The 20,966-nt window shown below is 39.1% G+C and overlaps 1 protein-coding gene across 4 annotated transcripts in view; it reads right to left on the bottom strand.

Moving 5' to 3' along the window:
• The window catches only part of gramd1bb (GRAM domain containing 1Bb), an 83,018-nt gene that overhangs the window by 40,311 nt on the left and 21,741 nt on the right, over positions 1-20,966 (bottom strand). For 3 of the 4 annotated variants that reach the window (XM_035679470.1, XM_035679466.1, XM_035679467.1), the window contains exon 3: positions 19,108-19,134. Coding sequence is in view for 3 of the 4 variants with exons in the window: in XM_035679466.1 (XP_035535359.1) it covers positions 19,108-19,134 (27 nt within the window). In the remaining variant the exon portion in view is untranslated. Of the gene's footprint in view, positions 1-9,830; positions 9,875-14,555; positions 14,722-19,107; positions 19,135-20,966 lie in introns of all 4 variants that reach the window. The other variant, XM_035679468.1, reaches the window with a different exon arrangement.

The following is a 20,966-nucleotide window of genomic DNA, read 5'->3' as shown; positions in this document are numbered from 1 at the left end:
TAAAGTGAGGGCGGGGGGGCGGGCGGCGCTACTGCAATTCTCTCGCTCCCTGTATTGGACTCCCCAGCCCTGATCAGGTGTCAGCAGCTAACCCTGTTAATCCTACTGAATGCATTGAGTGTACTCGGGGTACTCCCGTGTTATACCTAGCGCTGTCTCCCTCTTGCGTAGGAAACTGTCGTCTGCCAACGGGCGAAAGTCCCGGAATGCGTCACACTGAACATCGCAGATCCGATTACCCAAGTGTGTGCTCACGCACTGCAACTCTCTCAAGCTTCGAGCTCAAGATTCGCAGCTATGTAACGAGTTAACTCCTTGACATACTGCAGAATACAAGCGTTATCTATCTATATTTGAAAGAACCATAAAAAGATACTCAATAATGTGTGCAGTAATCCTGCATCTCCGGCACTGTGATATTTAAAGGTCCAGTTTGTAATATTTAGGAGCATCTTTTGGCAGGATGGAATATAATAATCATAGATAGGATTCCGTTGCTGCATATCACCTCAAAATAAGAATTGTTGTGTTGCTGTTACCTTAGAATGAGCCGTTTTTCCTACAGATCCAGATCCACCATGTTGAACTGCCATATTTCTGCAGTAGACCAGAATGAACAAGCAAACACTGGCTCTAGATATGGCTCCATATGTTTTTCTACATGTTTTGGGACACTATAATTTCTCCTTTACATTTGGAAGAATGGGGTGAAGCGAGGAAGTTGCAATCTGCAACCATAGATGGCACTAAATCCTACACACTGGTCCTTTAACTGTGTGTTGTTCTAGATTAAGCCAAAAATGTTAGTGGGCCCAGCTATCTAGCTTACAACCTACAGTACCACTACCAGTGTTATTTCTGAGCTAACTACATTATTTAATGGGGTTAAAGGTTATGTTAAGTAAAGTCTTGATCAGCTGACAAAGTCCACAGCTAGAAACGAGGAGCCAGCTTTTTTTTCTTCTGTGTGAATTTAAAGATCAGTTTAAAAAAAAAAAGAAGTTACTATTGATTTCTGGAAAGCTTGACAGTTGAAGCAACTATAACTGTACGGGAGATGGGGCTTAGCAAACGATCAATGGCTTTAACAGAGATTTAAGTATGAATTAAACAGAATGCAAAGAAACAACAGTTTTGACATTATGTAATTTTTGGCAGCGCTATCTACTGAATATTCCGCTAATAGTAGTAGTACTCGTAATTCCACTTTGTCCCTCAAGAGGCAATAGTGAGTCACTGTAGCGTCTAGTCTGCCCTCAGTCCAACATGAGAGGATGAAGCAGTAATGCTGCCCTGAGGGTAAGGCACCACGTTAACAATATTTAAAAGAGTAAATGTTTTCTAAGTTAGCAGTTTGTTAAAATAAGACAGACCTCTGGGTAGGGACTGTGCATTTCCTTGTTTCTTACGATAGGGGAGGACATCCCAACTTACAGGTGGCCAGTTCTTACATATAGCTCCATTAAACTGGGAATTCACAAGATAAACCATTTGAAAATATTTTTAACAAGAATCTGAATCATACACCATGCAAACTCATCTCAGCTATATGTGTAATGGATTAACCTTTACACTATTGTAGTCCACTGACAACTGCAGAAGTGGTTGCTTAATCTCCTCCCTTGGCCACTTTAGGCCACAGAGGTCAGAGAGCAACCGACCATTCACTTTCACAGAAGCCGTCATCAAAAACAATGGCCGACTTGACCACAGGCACTGGGTCAGGGTGCAGCACATTCTTCCTGTTTAATCTTCTTAGAGCCCTGCACATTACAAGGTACACCTCATTAGAGATGACTAATACTACGGCTAATGCAAACCACTCTCCACCATTAGAGTTGACATTATGGTTGACCTGCACGCACACGCACGCCCACATGCTCTGATGATCGAGAGGTTTAATTTATGCTATTTAATTGATGATTTCATTTACTTAACTGTTTGCTCATGGATTCCTTTCATTGATAGTCTTTTGTTATTTGATTTTTATTTGTTTTGTAATGGCAATACACAGTAAAGCACTTACAGCACGATATAAAGTTGTTGTTATTGTTATTGAGCTTAGCCTGCTGAGTCACTGAGCTCCATTCACTCCTTCTGCTTTTTTTTCCGATACAGATGGTGCCAGGAGAGTGCAAGTGCATGACTGACTGATAGAGAGGCGAGCAACCAAAAAAAGATAATGGCACACAGATGATGCAGTTGTCCTGGAGCTCTTGGTCTGGGAGGACAAGTTCCCATCACAGAAAGTTCGCCCCAAGTCAGGATCAGGGCGCGTTTTAGAACAGAGATCAGTATACAATTCAGTAATCGACACCTATGTTCGGTACAGTGGCGCGCTCTTGTGACATTATCTATATTACAGTGACTTTCCAGAGACTTGTGACGACGGTCTAAAACATGCCGAAGATGTAACATCGGTCCCAGTTCGAACAATCTTTTTCTAAATCGTAACAAATCAAAAACACCTTGTAGAGCAGCACGGCACAGGAGGCTGGTAATCATATCTACTGACAGCATCGGAGACTGGAACAGACATTGACTCAAGGTTTGTTTGATACCAAGCATTTGTATGTACTCTCCTTAAAGGGGATGTGGGGTTTCTGTCAAAGGACAGAGCTACTATGCAAAACAGCAGCATTAGTATTGTCTTTAATATGTTGCTGTTGTTTTTCCGTATTTGCACATGTGTATCTTTAGCTAAAGATACTCCATAAAACAATCCATAACTACCTATCGATAGCTGGCAGTTGCTGTCTCTTAAAAGCACCTCAAACCATACTGTGATTACTTTTATTATGGAAGAGGATCATTCATCTCTGTGTTATGGGGGCAGGCAGGAGGACACAGACTCTCTCTCTATTGTTTGCCAGCACTGTGTCTCCCCATGGGCTACTGTGAATGTGGTGGGACTGCAGGGGGAGAAAAGAGAGGAAAAGATATGAGAACACACTCTAATCCCTTCTCAGGGTGAAGCAGTGAGTGCTGTAACCTGAGCTTCAGTCAAGCAAGAGGACAGTAAGTCATCTCACACAGAGTCCATCTGGTGCCCACCTGCACAGCTTGCTAATAATTTCAGGGAAAACAACAAAAACCCTGAAACAATACCTGCAGCCTTAGTATAAATCACACTGGACATGACAGGTGGCTCCTAGCTGCAGAGTTCAGGCAGTAAGATTGTACCTGCCCCTGAATATTGAGAATTTCACTCTGTAATGTCAGAACATCTTGACCCAGGTTCCTCTACCAATGTGACTGATGCATAAAAGAGTGCATTGTTAATGTCCATTAACTTTATAAGTAAATGTATTAAAGCAGTCAGAGGGGTCATTCTGACATTTTATTATTTCCACATCCCACAAAAATTGTACTATAGCTGTAAATAATGACTGAAAAATAGATGGTACCTAATTGCAATGTAAGCGTGTGCCATCATTAAAAAAAATGTGTCATCCTGAGACAGACCATAGCCTGTTGTGTCATAATGCAATCAGGAGGTTGTTTACCTCAGTCTTAACACACAGAGTCTGGCTTTGTTGCATTTTATTTAATCAAACTAACCCAACCCATAAGAAGCAGGAACATCAAACAGAAATAACACCATGCCTGATTATTGAAAGATAGATTTTATGCGACAGGACAAACATTTGGTTACATTTGAGAGTTTTGTTGTCTTTGAAGCCATCCCTTCTTTATCTTGTGTCAGATTTCTTTCATCTTTCTCTTCTCGTGATTATAGTTTGACTCTTGTTAGTGCTCTGTCCAGCCTGCTGATGAGAAGCAGCGGTGCTGAATGGACAGCTCCTCTAGAGAGGAGTCAACCACCAGTCAGAGATGTTTCCTCTCACTGACGCCCTCTGCTGACCACACCACACCTCAGTTCTGCTATAGTAAAACACTTAAGATCAAAGAGGTGTTCCTACTGGCATTAGGCAAAAACTGAAATTTGGATTACACTTAGATTTCCTGAATACATGCCATGTCCCCTATTTCCCCTATTTATAGGAAGGATTCTAAAACAAATACATCATTCTTTGGGCTGTTTGGTTTACTTTAAAAAAAGATGAAAAGAATAGACATTCTATTTTGTGCTTCACGCCTTTACAGATAGTAGTCATTATGTTATTATTTGGGAAAACAGCAGTCATGTGATTTCTGCATCAGGTTCTTTTTTAGCATTCCTTGAACCCTAATCTGGCCCAGAGATTTTTCATTTATTTCTAAGAATAGCATTGGCAGATAATCTGGATTAATCCCTCTACACTGCTTTGTGGGATTGGTTGATGGGCAAGTCTGACTCTCCCATTCTGCCCCATGGGCGTTTCCTTACTCGGACAAGTCTTCCTTAATGAGGTATGGATTAAGCTTTTCTTATTCATGTTGAAAAGATTGATTTCTACTGTCTGATCGAAGAGGGATTTGGGTGATCATGTGACCGGATGGCGGTTGGTTTATTGCTGAATTGACCATGTTGGGTAATCCAAGCCCTCAAGGCCACAGTGGGGAGACAGAGAGCAGAAATGCATTCACAGGGTGCAGAGACATACGTGTGTGAATATATACATTGTTTATCCAGAAAAACAAATTATATAAAATTATTCTAGCATTGAAAATATGGTGCAGAAGAAAAACAAAATAAATTAAATAGGTATAGTAAGAATTGAAATTAGCAGGGTGCACATGTTTTTAGAGGTTTTTTTCATCAGAAGGAAGAGAAGATTAAAGGCAAACGGAGACGTAGAATAGGCTCACATGATTGATTAACAGGCAACAGATAAGCCAGGGAAACATGAAAACAATAAAGATAAGGCTGCACAGGTGCAAACATGGGACAACAATGCACAACAGAAACCAGTAGGAGCCCAGAGTAAATTTCATATTAAGCAGAAAAAGACACAAGCGGCAAACATCCCACTGAGGATGGAACAGACGCTATGCAGACAGCCAGCACTGGCTAAAACATAAAAGCAGCCCAGGGAGGGGGAGTACAAGACAGAATGATGACAGTGATGACGAATGACATAATGTGTTTGATATCAAAAAAGAGCAACACTGCGAGGTATAGACATCATGTTCAATATCAGGTCAACCAAAAAAGTGATAAAGTAAAATACAGATGGCCTTCTGTGCGGCTGTCACGTGTGCCATGAATAAAAGAACAAAGTACTGCACGTGCTGACATTAAAGCACTCATTTAAAAAAGCCTTCCATTTCTGTTTCTGCTGCAGCAAGCAGGATGAAAATAGACCGAGGTTTCTTTTTCAACAAACCTCCAACACATACACACTCTTAATTACTAAACAAAGCCGAGCGAGAGGGAGGAGAAGAGAGGAAGAGAGAGGTGGTGGAAAATGGAGTTTGGGATTATCTCTATTAACCTAAACAATAGGTTTAGGCTCGAGAAAAGAATAGACCTCCACAAAATGTAAATATCCAGTAATTATTAATATTAAGTCCTGTTAAGACTTAAAGATTATTTGAAAGCTCTTTGAAACACTCGCTGTCCTGTTTGTATATTTGCAGATCCTCTCAATGCTATGTATAGATGCACTTACATGATGTCTGCGGTAATACTGGCTCTATTAGACGGATTGCATCGGATCTTTTTATCATGCTGCTCTGTTTATTTGATGTAGTGAGTTAATGTCACTGCAAATGTTAACTTATAGCTTTCATTTTATGTTTTCCTACACACAGAGGAATGGGTGGGCAGGCATTAACAATACTGTTAGTTAAATGGTTATATATATGATATTTACAACATTAATAAGCAGTAAACAACTATTTGCTATGTAAATATATAGCGGAGTGAAGGTTTCCCGTGCAAAGAATGACGTCACACTGCCTCTCCCTGTTTTGATCCCTGAACATTGTTTACTTCTCCGGTCTGGCCCTGCGTACATGTGAGTGCATGTGTGCAACTGCTGGTCTGACAGCAACTTAAAATTCGGTTTTTCTCATCTATGTCAGTGAAGTAAGGATTTATTTAGATCAAATCAGAGTTGGTGGAAAGACTACTAAAGACGTTTTGGTGAGTTATATTTTCTGTCCAGTTTAAAATGTGTTTTATGATTATCTGTGAGGTAAAATTGCTGGTTTTGTCAATGGAGTCTGGTGAGCCATAGTACTCATTTGGTTTAGTCTGGTTGCTGTGCTCTAGTGCAACACCTAGTCACAGTGAATTTCATATATATAGCGATTCAATAATTTAAAATGGATTAATTAAATTTCATTTACTCTTATTTATCATTTACTAGCTCATTATTGATTTATTTTTTCAATTTCCTATTTAAGACAGCTTAACTGACAACAATAATATCTTAACACACTGAGCACCAGCCCTTTCAGCTAGATACCTCGCTGAACTAACATTTATCATAAATAGCAAACGTAATGTTCATCACCCATATACTATATGGTCACTGCATCACTGTTTAAACTTGTGTAACAGTAGCTAATGCTTTAGCTACAGTAGTCAGAGAGAGAGAGACTGTGTACAAGGTGTATTGTCTGAATTGTTTACTCGACTCAAGGAATCATGATTGTTTTGGTGTCATTGAAAAAGCATATAAATATAAAATTCTACACTAGCAAGAACCTACTCACTGCGTTTGTGTTATTAGTGAGTGAATTGTGTGATTCATCAGACGAGATTATCAGTATTAACAAACCGATAATCAGAGCATGGGCTACCTGCAAAAAAGGCACAAGAAGGCTGTGTGTATCCCCATCTTACACTGGAGCTGTAGCTATTATGCAGTACATCAATGACTCATCACATCCATGACCCTGAGAGCTTCAAATACACAGCCGCTCTGTTCAGAAAATGATGTCACGACACAGAGAGATCAGGTTCAGCTGATCTCTCCAGATCCGGTCCAAATCCAGTAATGTATGGTATATATTTTAGCTGCTGCTGTATCACTGCACTGCTGACCCTGCTGTTTCTGGACAGAAATGTCAAAGAGTCACTTGAGGGAAGCTGTTTAACCACACTCGCTGCTCACTGGAATGTACATTTTTAAAATGTATTTGGTCTTTTTAGTCATATTTTTACAGTTATAGTTAGGAAACAAAAACTGGAAGCCCCTTGGGAGATTCATCACTGCGCAGTTCTTTCTTCTTCATCTTATTTTCTGTGTTTGAAATCAATGCCAAAAAACCTTTCCAATATCATCAACACCTTTTCCACATTGTTCCTAATTACATATCCGCACAATGCCAGCTCAGTCGCCACACAATTATCAAATAGCTCCACATGACCTCATCATCAGTGAGCGTGAGATACTGTGGTGTGGAAGCCAACGTGGTCAGATGTGCTGTCGCTGTGGGGTTGTTCACTGTTGCTAACACTCAAACACAAACCTCCGCCGGTAAAAGAATAACCCCATCTGTGTCCTCGTGCTCTGTCCTCACAGGAACCTTTGCCTAACCTTTATTTAAACAGGCAAGTTGATTAAAAACAAGGCAGCAGCATGGATGATGCTGTCTAAATTGTGTCCATGTTCATTCTGTATTATATGTTCTCTGGTATTGCACTGACTTGCTCGGAAGCAAAAGGGAAAGGCTTGAAAGTAGTGAGGAGAGCTATATTTATATTAAAGGCCGGTTGTAGAGTGGTGGAGAGAGATATTGACTGACCCCTCCCAGACAATCCTTCCATCTAGTCAGTCAGGGCTGTTGCCACAGAGACGACCCTGTCATTATCGAAGCTGGGAGCGCTCTCAGCCCGCTGCTTCAGGACCACATGCAAACCTTGCCTGCTCTTTTCAGTCAGACATGCAGATGTAAACAGGCAAATCGCAAGCCCCACAGAAGAACACACACACACACATACACACACACACACTGACTTTAAATTTGCTTACCACTGGTTGCTATGCCATTATCACCCACAAGGCCTTCAAGGATGGCACTTGAACTATTTCGAGCTTCACAAATCATCCACGTCACTCACGGTGACAAAGCCACAATCACCTAACACGACCTCGGAGTTTCAAACACCTCAACTTTGCACTGAGAAAATCTGCAAAGCTAATGTCATGAATCACAATGAAGACCCACTCCTTTCTCCACATCGAGCCTATACGCTGTGGATGAAAACCTGAGACACTGGATTAACTTCAACAAGGTCAAATATTGCAGAGAGGGTGATCTCTAATCTCCCCAGACAATAAAAAAAATCCTAGCTCCGTCTTACAAAACTCCTCAGATTGTCCAATAGATACTATTTAAGTTCATGATATTTACCAACCTGTCACTAACAGGACACAAATGCACCACTCTGGAAGACTGTATCTGTCATTTGATCTTTTGTTCTTCACCAGATTCTTAGTGGATGATGGTCATAAAATAGCATAGCCAGTAACAAATATGCAGCGGAACAGATTGATTCCTGAAATGGACACTGCTCAGCACCCGTCATCACTACCAAAGTATAAAGTAGAAACTGGTTGATTAAAAAAATTTATATTATAGATTTCCTGCAGGAAGTGAAATAGTAAGTGAATAAAACATGACATGTCTAAATGTTTGCACTTAGCATTGGGTTTTATCAATTGCATACTTTTCTGTCTTAACCCCTGCAAAACTTTACACCACTTGGTATGAATAAAATAAAATGCAGATACATTTTTTCCTTAGTCATCTCTGCTGTTACTGTGCACACACAGCATAAATCAGGCATGCTGGACACACCGACTTAACCAGCTGAATTACAAAATTACACCACCAACTGATTTATTTCCATGAAATTAAATGCATTATTTTCTACTAGCACATCGTCAATTCACAACGTAACACAATGGTGTCCAGAAATTTCTATTCTATAAATTAAAGGACATAGACTTATGTCACTAATCTGTACTTTGCCGTGTCAATAGTGAAAATAACATGTGTGAGCACTGTTGTTTTTAATAACACAGATTGTATCTTTAGCAAAAGGTGTTACATAACTGGACCAAAACATTATGTATTTCTATTTAACATTTAAAGAGGTATACCAGCAATTTAATATTGCAGTTCCCTTTTGAAGTTGGAGGACTCACTAGAGAAGGATTAAAACAAGAATGGTCAAAATGCAGCACAGGAACAGATATCTGGACTTTTCGTTCCACACTTTAAAAACACTGGATCCAGAATTTCCAAATAATGCAACTCAATAGCATCTTGTGCTAGATCGTCCTTGTTTGGTCAACGTTGACATCTTTCAAACTTTGTAGTCTCAGAGCTGATCTAAAAAAAATCTCAGGAATGACAAAGCTCCTCCAGAGCCACAGAGTGAAGACATTATACAACAGCAACATTTTCACCTCATGAAGTTTTTAACCAGTTTCTCTACAGTTTTGTCCTTGCAGCAAGACTTTGAGGGGTGGTATTTTAGATGACAGACAGGCTATATTGGAACCAAAATGACTACTGTGTCCCCACCTCTAACCCTGCGGTGCTCCTGCAGAGGACATTGCTGACAGTGTTTCAGTAAATGATGGTACAGCAGTTTTGTTCCTGGATCTCACACACTGTGAAATCTGAGGACCACAAGAAGTGGGGAGGAACTGTGCATTTGTCGGATTTTTGCACAGTATGCCACACTTGAACGGCTCCCTCTTTTGGTGTTTGTGAGTATGGCATTGTCAGATCACTGGCAGGGCTTTTTACAAATTATGATGACTAAGATACATACTCATAATATATGTATACATACAATGGGGAAGTATATGCAGAGGATCAAGGATGGTATAATGTTCCACAGCCTTTTATAAAGCACTGCCATATAATGTCGCTGCTCATGTGTGAAGTGTCTTTTGCTTGTTGAGTTATAGCCTACGTACCTTTGTGGTTTCCATATCAGTTTCTTCCACTTCTTTTGCTTGGCCTATCAGTGAAGGTAGAGAAGAGTGAATGAGAGGTTTTGGTGGGTTACCATTACTTTTTCATGATGTGATTGCCCTGATGAAAGTTGATGCTAACTAAAAGGCACGAGTATCGATGCCTCATGCCTGCTGCAGTTTCCTGAATTCCCAAGACTAAAAAACAAACACACACACGAAAAAATCATCTGTGTTATAATGAATTATCTGTGCTTTTCACAAAAGCTAAGAAACCTTTTATTTTATTTTCTGTAGTTAGTTCAGATGACCTTTTTTGCTGGTAAGAAAACAAAGAGGAAACCACACTTTTAGACATTTTACACAAAAATACATGTGCATTTGTGTGTGTGTGTGTGTGTGTGTGTGTATAAAGTAAAGTAATGGGTAATTGGGCTTGCAGAGTGCAGTCCTTTCACTCCATTCGCTGCTACCGCCAGTGACTCAATGCAGAGCGCCCACATGTACCATGAATCACTGTGATCAGAGGCCCTCAACCACTCCTCCATCTATTCAATCAATTCATTTTTGCTGTGGCACCTGATAATACATTTGCCTCTCCAGTCAGAGCAATTTCCACCCACTCCTTTACCCCTGACTGAGCTTCCCTGCGCCTATTGAGAAGTTTCTTTTGACTGTGCAACACCTTCTACAGATCTTATGCCTGTCATTGAGGTAATAAAGTTTAATATTTTCTCCAAGCTTGTTGCAAAATAAATGCACTTTGTCAAAAATAAAATAAAAACCTTCAATATTCACTCAAGACTGTGGAGAAGCTAAAAGGGTTTAACATGACACTGGGTGCTTCGTTCTGTTGCAAACGTAGGATGCAGAGGAACAGAGGAAGCCCCAAGTAAGAATAATCCATGGCCCCATTGGAAAAGCTAGAGGGGAAATCAATCATGTCTGCTACGGAGGAAGGCAATTCAGAGGAGACAGATTACAGATTACACCACTTGATTTATGAAACCTGAAAAACAGACTTTCCATTAAAGACGAAATATGTTCAGGAAGGGCAATCTGCCACAGAGGATGGAATTTGACTGTTCAGGTCTTTGGAGTTTACTGTTAATACCCCAACAGCTCTGTAGAGTTAAACCCCTGGATGGACCTGCAGTGTTTAGCATAAAAAATATGTTATTCATTTTTACATGACTGGTGGATCTGCCACCTACAACATATTCAAGTTTCATCCCTGTGGATATGCATCTGGATAAGAGCATTAAATGTTGGCCTGCTGGGGCGGAGATACAGACATTTAGCGTGATCAGCGGGATTGATTTGCTGATGAACATATGTGAATTACGAAGTGAGTCACTAGAGACCCTGTGATTAGTCAGCACTGAAAGCCTGCTGACAGACGCATGGCCCACTCAGATAGATACAGAACGGGCTTTAAGGTTCTGGATCTACATTATGGCTGGTCATAGCCTGCTACCTTTCCCCTTATCCTTCCCTACATACTGTAACTGCCCCAATTTACGACTTTGAGTAGTGCAATAAATTGAAGGAACCCCAGCTTCATTATCTCGCTGACCTCAAATCCCCCTTGCAACCAATACTCCACTAATAAGACAGTACATTAAGTGGGCTGTGGACAACTGACAAATGGATTTGTATTAGTTTCAGCTCCAACAGACCGACCCATCTCTAAAAATCTCTGAAAGACAAAGATATGGCATATGTGCATGGCATATCTACAGTAAGGCAGATGTCCACCCAGCATGAAAACAAGACCTTTCACAAAAGCGGTAAGTGGGTGTGCCAGTGACAGACATTTTCTACAGACAGGGGTACTTAATGAATCACCTACAGTGAAGGATGTCAACAGCTGGCCCAAAATACACACGGTGATATCATGACGACTAAAAATAGCTTTATTTGCTTGTTTGTGTTTGTTGAAAATTCATAGAGAATTAGCTATAAGCCGACCTTTTGATCCAATCAGTCCATCCAAAAATGAGAATCTGCAGATAAAGCACCATATGTCCTGTTTTGAGGTTTATTTCTAAAATTCTAAAGCTGTTCCCAAAGTGGGTCGCATGCAGACTGGCAAGGTATGATGGAAGAATTACTTTCTATTTACAATGTTTAATCTCCTTAACACACTGTTTACATTAACTACAACTGATATTGCATTTTAAATAATGTTAAACTGAAAGATGCAGAAAGAAAAAGTGCACCATTGAATTTGCATGCATGTGAAATCCTCACATTTTAGGGCCATAAAAGAGAAACCAACAGATTTTCAGAGTGTTTTAATTCCAATTTATTGGTTAAATGGATAGTGCTGCCAGAGTATTCTCTGTGTTCATCTCACCGTTACTACCATCAAAGAGTAACAGAGTAGTAAAGTTGATGCCTGACATGGTTTGACCGACCTCTCAGTGGTGAGAAAAGCTGAGAGCAGTAGGGCAGAGTACACAAGGTACTATTGATAGAAAGAATGGACTCCTTAGATAAGACACGTGTGTCATTTTTAGCTTGAAGATGGTGGTGGGCGGCTGTTAACTATGATGGGTGCTGTAGAAGAAGCACATAGAGTTGTTTACGCTGATCTGAAAACCACAATTTGAAGAAGAGATGGGCAATATGCAAAAAAGAATTATCCAAATATGTTTAACATTTTGCAGATATTGATATTTGATAACTTTAAGTTTTGACAAATTTAAGTGATCCAAGTTTGGATTTATTTAATATAATGTGCCACTTATTAAGTCACTGAGGCAAATATTTCTTTAATGTAGGAAAAAAGTTAAAAGGATTGCGATTTACATTTGCATAAAAATCTACACACACAGAAATGCAGTAAATAATGCAATCTATACACATTAGCAGCAGCTAATCAACTGCTTAGTAAAATACTTTTACATTTCCTGAAACTTCTTTATATATTTTTTTGTTTCTAATTGCCTTTTTTTCATTTCCAGAAAAACTGCTCAATATTCTTGATGAATAGTAAGAACAGGAAGCTAAGAGCATATCAGAAATTCTCAGGAACAACAGATGGTGTTTTAGCAGCACGGTAAAATCAATATCACTGCATCTAATGTCATACTGACCACCTCTTCTTTGCAGTTTTGTCTATGGCCAAAGGGTTGTGTGTGTTTTTTGGTCAACATTTCTAATAATTTGAATAAACTCTACATTCAGAGGTATTTTGGCTTCAAATGATGTAAACATTGATACATGAAGACACTAAACCTTTTGTGTAGATTGCATACAAATAAATATGTATATGAAAATCAATAATCAATAATTAGTGGATAGAATTAACTGCAATAGTAAAGGAAAACTTTAAACAAATGACACTTACTGTATGAACGGCCTGACACTATTTATATTACCATTTTATAAAAGGAGTGGAGCAACGGGCCCATTTTATAGAAGAAATTTGATGCTTTAGCCAGCAAACGCTTTTTTCCCCATTAAAACAAATGATTTTTTTTCATTGTCTCATTATAGAAATAATTAATCAAAGTTTGCTTGAGCTGCTAGCACTTCTTTTGCACCTTAATGACTATCACTCATGATTCATTTAAGGGCTAACAGTTATGTGAGGGTAACACAGTAATACCTTCCAGGAGTATTTATCACATAGTAGTAACCTAAAGCAAGGCTAGGACTGCCCTGTATCCCCATCGACAGGCACAGTAAATCTAACCAAACTGCCCTTAATGGACCTGGAGAGCAGAGATCACAGTGGAGATTTAGGAGGCCCACAAGCCAGCTGGAAAAGCCCTTCTACTCAAATGTGTGTGTGTGTGTCTGTGTGTGTGTGTGTTTGAAGTATATTGCCGAAATACCGACATACGCTGATTTATTCCACCACCCTCCATTCATCAGGTTAAGGTAAAAGCATATGAATCATTTTGACAGATTTCTTCGATTTGAATGAATTGCAGAATAAAGCAAGTTGACAAAAGTAATTTGGACAGTGGGTACACAAACATAAACCCTGCCACACCTACACGAATGAATATATAGAATACTTAATGCAGTCAGTCACACATTTCCTGTATTGACTGACATTTCTGCATGATGCATTAAATGTATAAACTAGCTAGCATAGCAGCTTTGCATTGTTCCCTATGTTGTAAAAGATGTGTTTAAATCATTTAATGCCACATTTCTTAAGCAAGTCAAAACAATGAAGTTGACATTTAAAAGTCTGCTGTGGACAGAGAAAGCAGATGCATTTCCTTAGCAAAGGTCAAACAGAAAAGGGTACAGCTGAAGAACAATACCAGGGTCGTCTAGGCCATGTTAGTGGAAACTATATTAGCACTTAGTTCAGTAGATACACTAAGTGTGATTATCAGATAGCCAGACAACCAATTGTTGATTATATAGTATATAATGGATTATAGAGTAGTAGTACATATAGTAGTATATGTGACAGTGTAAATCAGATACAGTATGTTGATGTTTAACACTCGCCTTGTTCTGTGATTAAATCTTTGGAACCCATGTTATATCCTATCTCTCATGTAAACACTGAAATGTACCAATGCTACAAACGGTAATTTCTTTCAAATATAAAAGGTTATTAATGACATACATTAGGTTTCATATTAATTGCATCTTATCCTTTATGTATGTCAGTTTATGTGCCATTTGATCAAACTCAAGACTACAGAATAACAAAGTACCACAGCTAAAAGAAAGGTAACAGAAATCAGACCTGACCTTATGTTTGTGCATGGTGAACAGGCAGACACCATCCTGGCCTCTCTCCTGGCTCTCATGGCCCCTCTTCAATCACTGTCCCGCTGTCTCGTTGTCAAGATTGTCACTTGTCCAGCATGCTTTGTCATCATCGTCAAGCCTCATAAAATCCCCCTTGTCCTCCTCTCTTACACAGCATATCCAAAACCAGTGAGAGGAAAAATAATGTCACCAGCTCAGAAACTGAAAGTTGCAAACAGAGGTAGATACAGACAGCACGCTAAAACGCCTGTCCACAAGCCGCAGGATGCACAGACTGACTTGATGCTACTATCCTGATATGAATATATCTAAAGCAGTGCTTTCCTCCTTGCCCGCATCGCCTCACATCTGCTTCGCTGAGCCGTGGATGAGCAGTTGTACGAGGGAGGATGGGTCAAGGATGTGAGCGCACCGATTGGCTGGCTGGCAATGGTGTGTGTGTAGGAAGGTCCCTTTGGTAGGCTCCCTGGGAGCCGCTATGCTCAATAAGGGTGGTCCTTTACCTCCTTTCCTCCTCTCCCTGCTTTATCAGCCTCCCTCCCCTGCTCTCTTCTCTAGTCTCTCCTCCTCCTCTGTCTTCCCGTCTGTGCTACAAGCTGCAGTCATGCATTCGCGGTCCTCGACCAAAGCATCGCGGTGTCTGTGTGAGGAGCAAAATCAGCGATATGGTGGCTGCACGCACACAAATACACACATGAATATGGAGAGTGGGTAGCAACTATGTCATGAATTCACATCATCCTGTAGATATAACTGCCCTGGCAAAGCCCATGGCCCAAATTCACCAAAAAACCACACTGACATCATTGTCATCATTATCATCACAACCACTTGGATGTACTGATATGATCTTGTGGGCAGCTGGAGCAGGACTGGTGTGCAATTACAGGAATCATGGGGGAACATTGCTCAGAGGAATCAGATACCATTGCCAAATAATAAGATAAGATTGGACCTTATCAGACAAACGATACATTAGATTTAGAGATTAGAGCAGAGATGACTAGAAATAATGTAATCCGAAGAAAAAAAACCAACAAAAACAATAAAGAAAAAAAACCTTATTTGAACCCACAACTTGCAGGAGTTGTCAGCACAAACTGAGTGCATGCATTATACTAGATTAGAACAATTATGAGGAAAATTTTAGTCAAGTTTTTTCGATTTAAATTCAGCCTGGATTGGACAATCATGATTCTTTCACATGTCATCTGGACCTGTCTTGGGTGAATTATGAGTGACTGTACTGACTGATCCTTTCCTCATTTCAAAGTCACCCAGAACAAGGAATTGGGAACTTGTCTATTTTGTAAGTATCATTTACTGTTGGATCCCTGCTTTTCTGAGGCTCCTGTACAGAGTAAAGAGTAAGATCAGATTATGCTGACCTCCATCACTGGAAGCTAATGTCTCAAACCACAGACGATGATCGATAATCCAGCAATAGAGACGGCGGAAGAGCAACGCGGACATTAGAACCGAGACAGAAAAGGCTGAGAGTATAATACAGGCCTGTTAGGGAGAGTCTCAGCAGCTGGATGATAGCTATTATGAGGACAAGATCAACTGTCACATTATTCAACTCAGCAGCCACTTATTTTATCATAACAGATAATGCCTTATAGACACACTAACAACAACTGACTCAAAGTCTTCTTTCAAACATGCAAACTACAGAGTTTCCAAATGCACTTGCATCTCGCCTACTCCATCCAGCCAGAGAGCTTTTTGCATGCATTATTTACAGTTGGCTTTATAACCAACTAAGTATCAATATTGTGAAGTTTGTGCGACTCATGAGCACTTAGGAAATACCTGCAGTGGGGTACAAAAACAACACATCGTACCAGAGATGTGCTTGACTACAGGCAAGATGGGGATAATTTAACATTACGTTGCTTGCAGATCCAGGAGACAAAGTATATTAATCTATTATCGATATTGTATGTTATGTGACATTTTAATTAATATACTGATGTAATGCATAGAGCTTGAATGCCATATCGTTGTCTGAAATGCTGCACTACAGTTGATTTTGTTCTGATAGGGTGACACACTGTCAAAGATGAGCCTATCAACAACTTCAACACTTTCCTAAAATATGGAAGGTGTGTTGGGTCTGCTCAATATTGAGCGACTGTATGAGGCTGACTTTAGTTTCCAAGTTGTATATTTATGCTGCTGATTTCACCAAAAAGAGCTTTTATATTAAAATATGAGCTGGATCTCAGCTGAGTGTAAATCGCCAACAGTTTAATTTGCATTCTTACTTTAGGGGTGGCTGATTGTAGTTGAGCTAACCCTTTAAAAATCATGTTCTGTTCTGAAGGCATATTAACCCTGAATCATTCATTTCTTAGATTTTCTCTCTCTACACCTTTCCAATTTTAGCATTATTCTAAAGTAATTCATATGGGGTGCTACGTCATATGTACTCTTTATTGCTATTGAGGACAGAAGGAAAATTAGCTGTACACTCACTTTCGGGTCCAGATTGCCCTGTTTGTGTTTGAACTAATAATTTGTGTCTGTTAATGTTTATCCACAAAAAAGGTGATTTGTGAGTTAAGAATTCTTGTGATTATATCTATTCCTTTCCTCTCATAGAAAAATACTGACTATATGAATAAGCAAAACATAATATTTCTAATTTCAAAATTCTAACTGCTGGACACAAGATGTCCCCTACTTCACTGAAATGTCCAGTGTATGTGCACCTGAGACCTTAACTTTCCACATCATATTTGTGTTAACTTACATACTGGACCATGATGTGCTTCTGAACTAGTTGTAATATCACCAAATCATGCTTACAGGTAAACTCAGATTTAAGGTGTGAAACTTTACCCCTCCTGCAGATTAATGTGAAAACCACCTTCTAGTGTCAGACATCCAGGTGAAGTAACAATAAAGCAAAATATATCTTTGAGCGGACTGGGACTTACTCATTACTAGAACACACAAAAAAAAAACCCCATCATTTATTCTAATAGCTGACTTTCTGCCACATATCACACTCAACATTAGAAAATTGACTCACTGTTGCATAAAAGTGTTTTTTCACACTGTGCGGTCCATCCACAAAGTAATATATTTTGTCTGACATTCAGAGAATCCAACAAGACATTGAAACAACTGAAATTTAAACACTGAATTTCTCTCAATTTCCATTAAAAGGCACAGCTACAGGCTTGAAAGACATTGCACCAGAACAAATATTACATCCCCTGCTAGAAAGTAATTACAGAGGAAAACATGTTTATTTTCTCTATCTGATGTGGGAACAGTAACAGGCTTTTCAATGAAGTTGCTACCGGTTATTGTCGGCTATTTCTAAAAAGATCAGGGATGTCAGTTGGACTGTGGGGTAATTAAATGACTGAACTTAACTGAACTGTACACAAACAGCGTTTGGTCAACCATGTCTTGGTGGTGTGTTGGAGTACAGAGACTCCTAGTGGTTTAAACCCAACCGACTCGCATGACTGACCACTCAAAGCATACCAAATCAGACACACACATACCAGAGTGCACACACACAAATACACCAAAATAACAGTGTCCACTCAGCTCAGAAAACATAGCAGTCATAGCACTCCTCCTGACTGATCACTGCACGCATACTACACACACACCCCCGCCAAAAAGCAAAGAGTTTCATGGTTATGGCCTTATAGCAAGCCATGAATATCACTTCTCACAGCCACAGTTATTCTTAAATAATGCACAATATGTAGTCAGTGCAGAGTTACCATCAGACATCATTGGGGGAAATTGTGCTGTGCCACTCATGCACACATAAATTAAAAACATGCAAACCCACATCTACAAATGTAGATATAATTAGAGAAGCAGACCCTTATTCCTATTATTAATTTTGCAGTATACTGTACAGGTCACAAAGGAGGTGTTTAGTGTAAATAACTATGAACAGTGATACTAAATCAGTACATATTAAAGTTCTCCTTCACCAAGTTAAGCATGAAGGACCAACTATTCATAAAACTGTCCTGTTCCAACATTTCTCATGAGGTGCATCGCAGACTAAAAACATCTACACCAACCACTCACCTTTACAGCTTGTGCCTTGAATCCCTTTGCTGCAGGACTCTTGTGACAGCAAAGCCTTTGCACCCTGAAGAATAAAGCGCCTGTGCCCACAGCATGTGTCCACAGTGCTGACCTGCCACCGGCTGCCTAGCTAAAAGACTAAAAGCTCCACAATAGTGTCTAACTCACAAAGCCCTGTTTGTGTCTGATGTTGTTTGTCCAATAAAAGCAAACAATGGCATTCCATGGCTTGCAACTGTATTCACTGCTGGCCTCTCCAAATGTAAAGCGCATTCAGACACCTTGGTTAGCGGACAAAGCTGTGAATCTGTGTCACATGCGGGGTGGGCGGGCCGGGGCAAATGGGGTGACAGCAAGGCCGGTCCCACTGTATTTGTGCTCCATAAGCCCACAAGCATACGATGCACACTCACGCTTCTACAGGTACTGCATAACATGAGTAGTCAGAAAGCAGACTTACCTGATTTTGTCCGCTGCACTGTCAGACCTGCACAGGAGAAGAGAGAATTCAGTCACAGGGTACCGAATCCACTGCCACTGATTTCAGTTCAGCTTAAATTCAATGTTGTCTTATACATTGCACTACTACTTTCACAATTAACAATAGTAATATTTAATACAAATATTTACTTGGCATCACTTTATTTACCATTTTAAGCAATATATAAATAATTGATTAATGGTAATCAGTTTAATTATCATCATCTTTGTAAACAACTGTGACTCCTTAATAACACCTCCTTTAAAGCATCCATGACTGGTATATAAATAGCTAATGTATGTTTAATAACATTATGTAATCCAGTTTTAATCATACATTTTAATATAATATACACAGCTTTAAATCCATGCTTGAATGTTTTGTACATATGTATTAGAATTGATACATTCTTTAGAATCCACTGTATGGATTTGTTCATGTGTGTAATTTTATAATATATATTAATAATATTATTATCTCTTATTATATATATTATATATGTATAACCATTATATATTAATACAAATATGTTATTTTGTGTCATCAAGCATTAATTACAATCATTGACAAATACATTAATGTCTGCTTACAACTACATTGTAGTGTTTTATAAAGTAATGTTATTACACCTGTACATATACCACTCCACCATCTACATGCTGGGATTATGGAAAACAACAAAATGTGCAGATAACACACACATAATGATATCATCAGTTGACTACGGTCCCATACTGAGTGGGCACTGTGTAATCAAACAAATCAATGTGCTACAATTTCCTTCACTTAAAGGACCAGTGTGTAGGATTTAGTGGCATCTAGTGGTGAAGTTGCAAATTGCAACCATTTTAATACAGCTCAGTCCGATGACTGTGAAACTTACAAAAAATGCAAACGCCCCTATCTAGAGCCAGTGTCTGGTTTGTCTGTTCTGTAGAAACACGGTGGTTCAACATGGAGGTCTCCGTGGAAGAGGACCTGCTCCCTTTGTTTTTTTTGTCATTAAAGTATTTATTTATTTTTCAACAAATAATACAAACAACTTACTAAAAAAGTGTTTTGAAGCATCGCGTTGATATATTCACTAATTTTAGTGGTCAGGGGATGTTTAGAGGGGTGTTGTCTTTTTAAGCTAGTTTTTGACTGCCTTTTTGTGTTGTTTTTTCTGTTTTTTGTAATTTGTTTGTTATTTTTATTTTTAAATATAATTCTTTTTTCACAAGAGGTGAAATTGATTCAATACTTTCCAAAGACATAAACTTTGAAATTAGGTTTTTTCGTCTACTTCTTTTTTTTTAGTTTTGAAGTTGTTTGTTAGCGTTTAACAGCTTCCCTTGCGTTCAACAGTAAATGCAGCAAGGGATTTTTTTTTTTTGATACTAAGTTATCTTTTGTACATTTTTTTGCTGATATGCTTTCATACTTCATTAGGTTTTTGATGACTTTCTTGTGTTGTATTTTTAGTACTTTTTCTTCACGCTGGGTAAACAGAGAGTTTGAGGTTTATTTAGGCTTTATGCTATTGTTCAGGTTTAGTCTCAAACTTTTTTTGGCCATGTGTGTATAGATAATGTTATCGCCTTCTTTTTCTTCTCGGAAGAGTCTCTCTTCTCTCTAAAAGGCGATTGAGAAGAGTGGGGGGGGAGTGTGAGGTACAACTGACATTTCAGTTTCAATTTAAATGAGCTCTCCTCTTTTCGTTTCAGTTGGATATTTTTCCTTTTACTGAGTTATTATTTCATGTAAGTATATAGTAAAATAGGTTCTAATATTTGTGGTTCTGTTTAGAGGCATCTTGTAGATGAAAAAGGATAGAAGGAGTTTTGTTCCATTACGGA

The sequence above is a fragment of the Morone saxatilis genome, unplaced genomic scaffold (genome assembly GCF_004916995.1).
Source record: "Morone saxatilis isolate NCDOM2014 unplaced genomic scaffold, NCSU_SB_2.0 Contig8, whole genome shotgun sequence".
Classification (NCBI taxonomy): domain Eukaryota; kingdom Metazoa; phylum Chordata; class Actinopteri; family Moronidae; genus Morone; species Morone saxatilis.
This window is presented reverse-complemented; position numbering and strand designations above follow the sequence as displayed.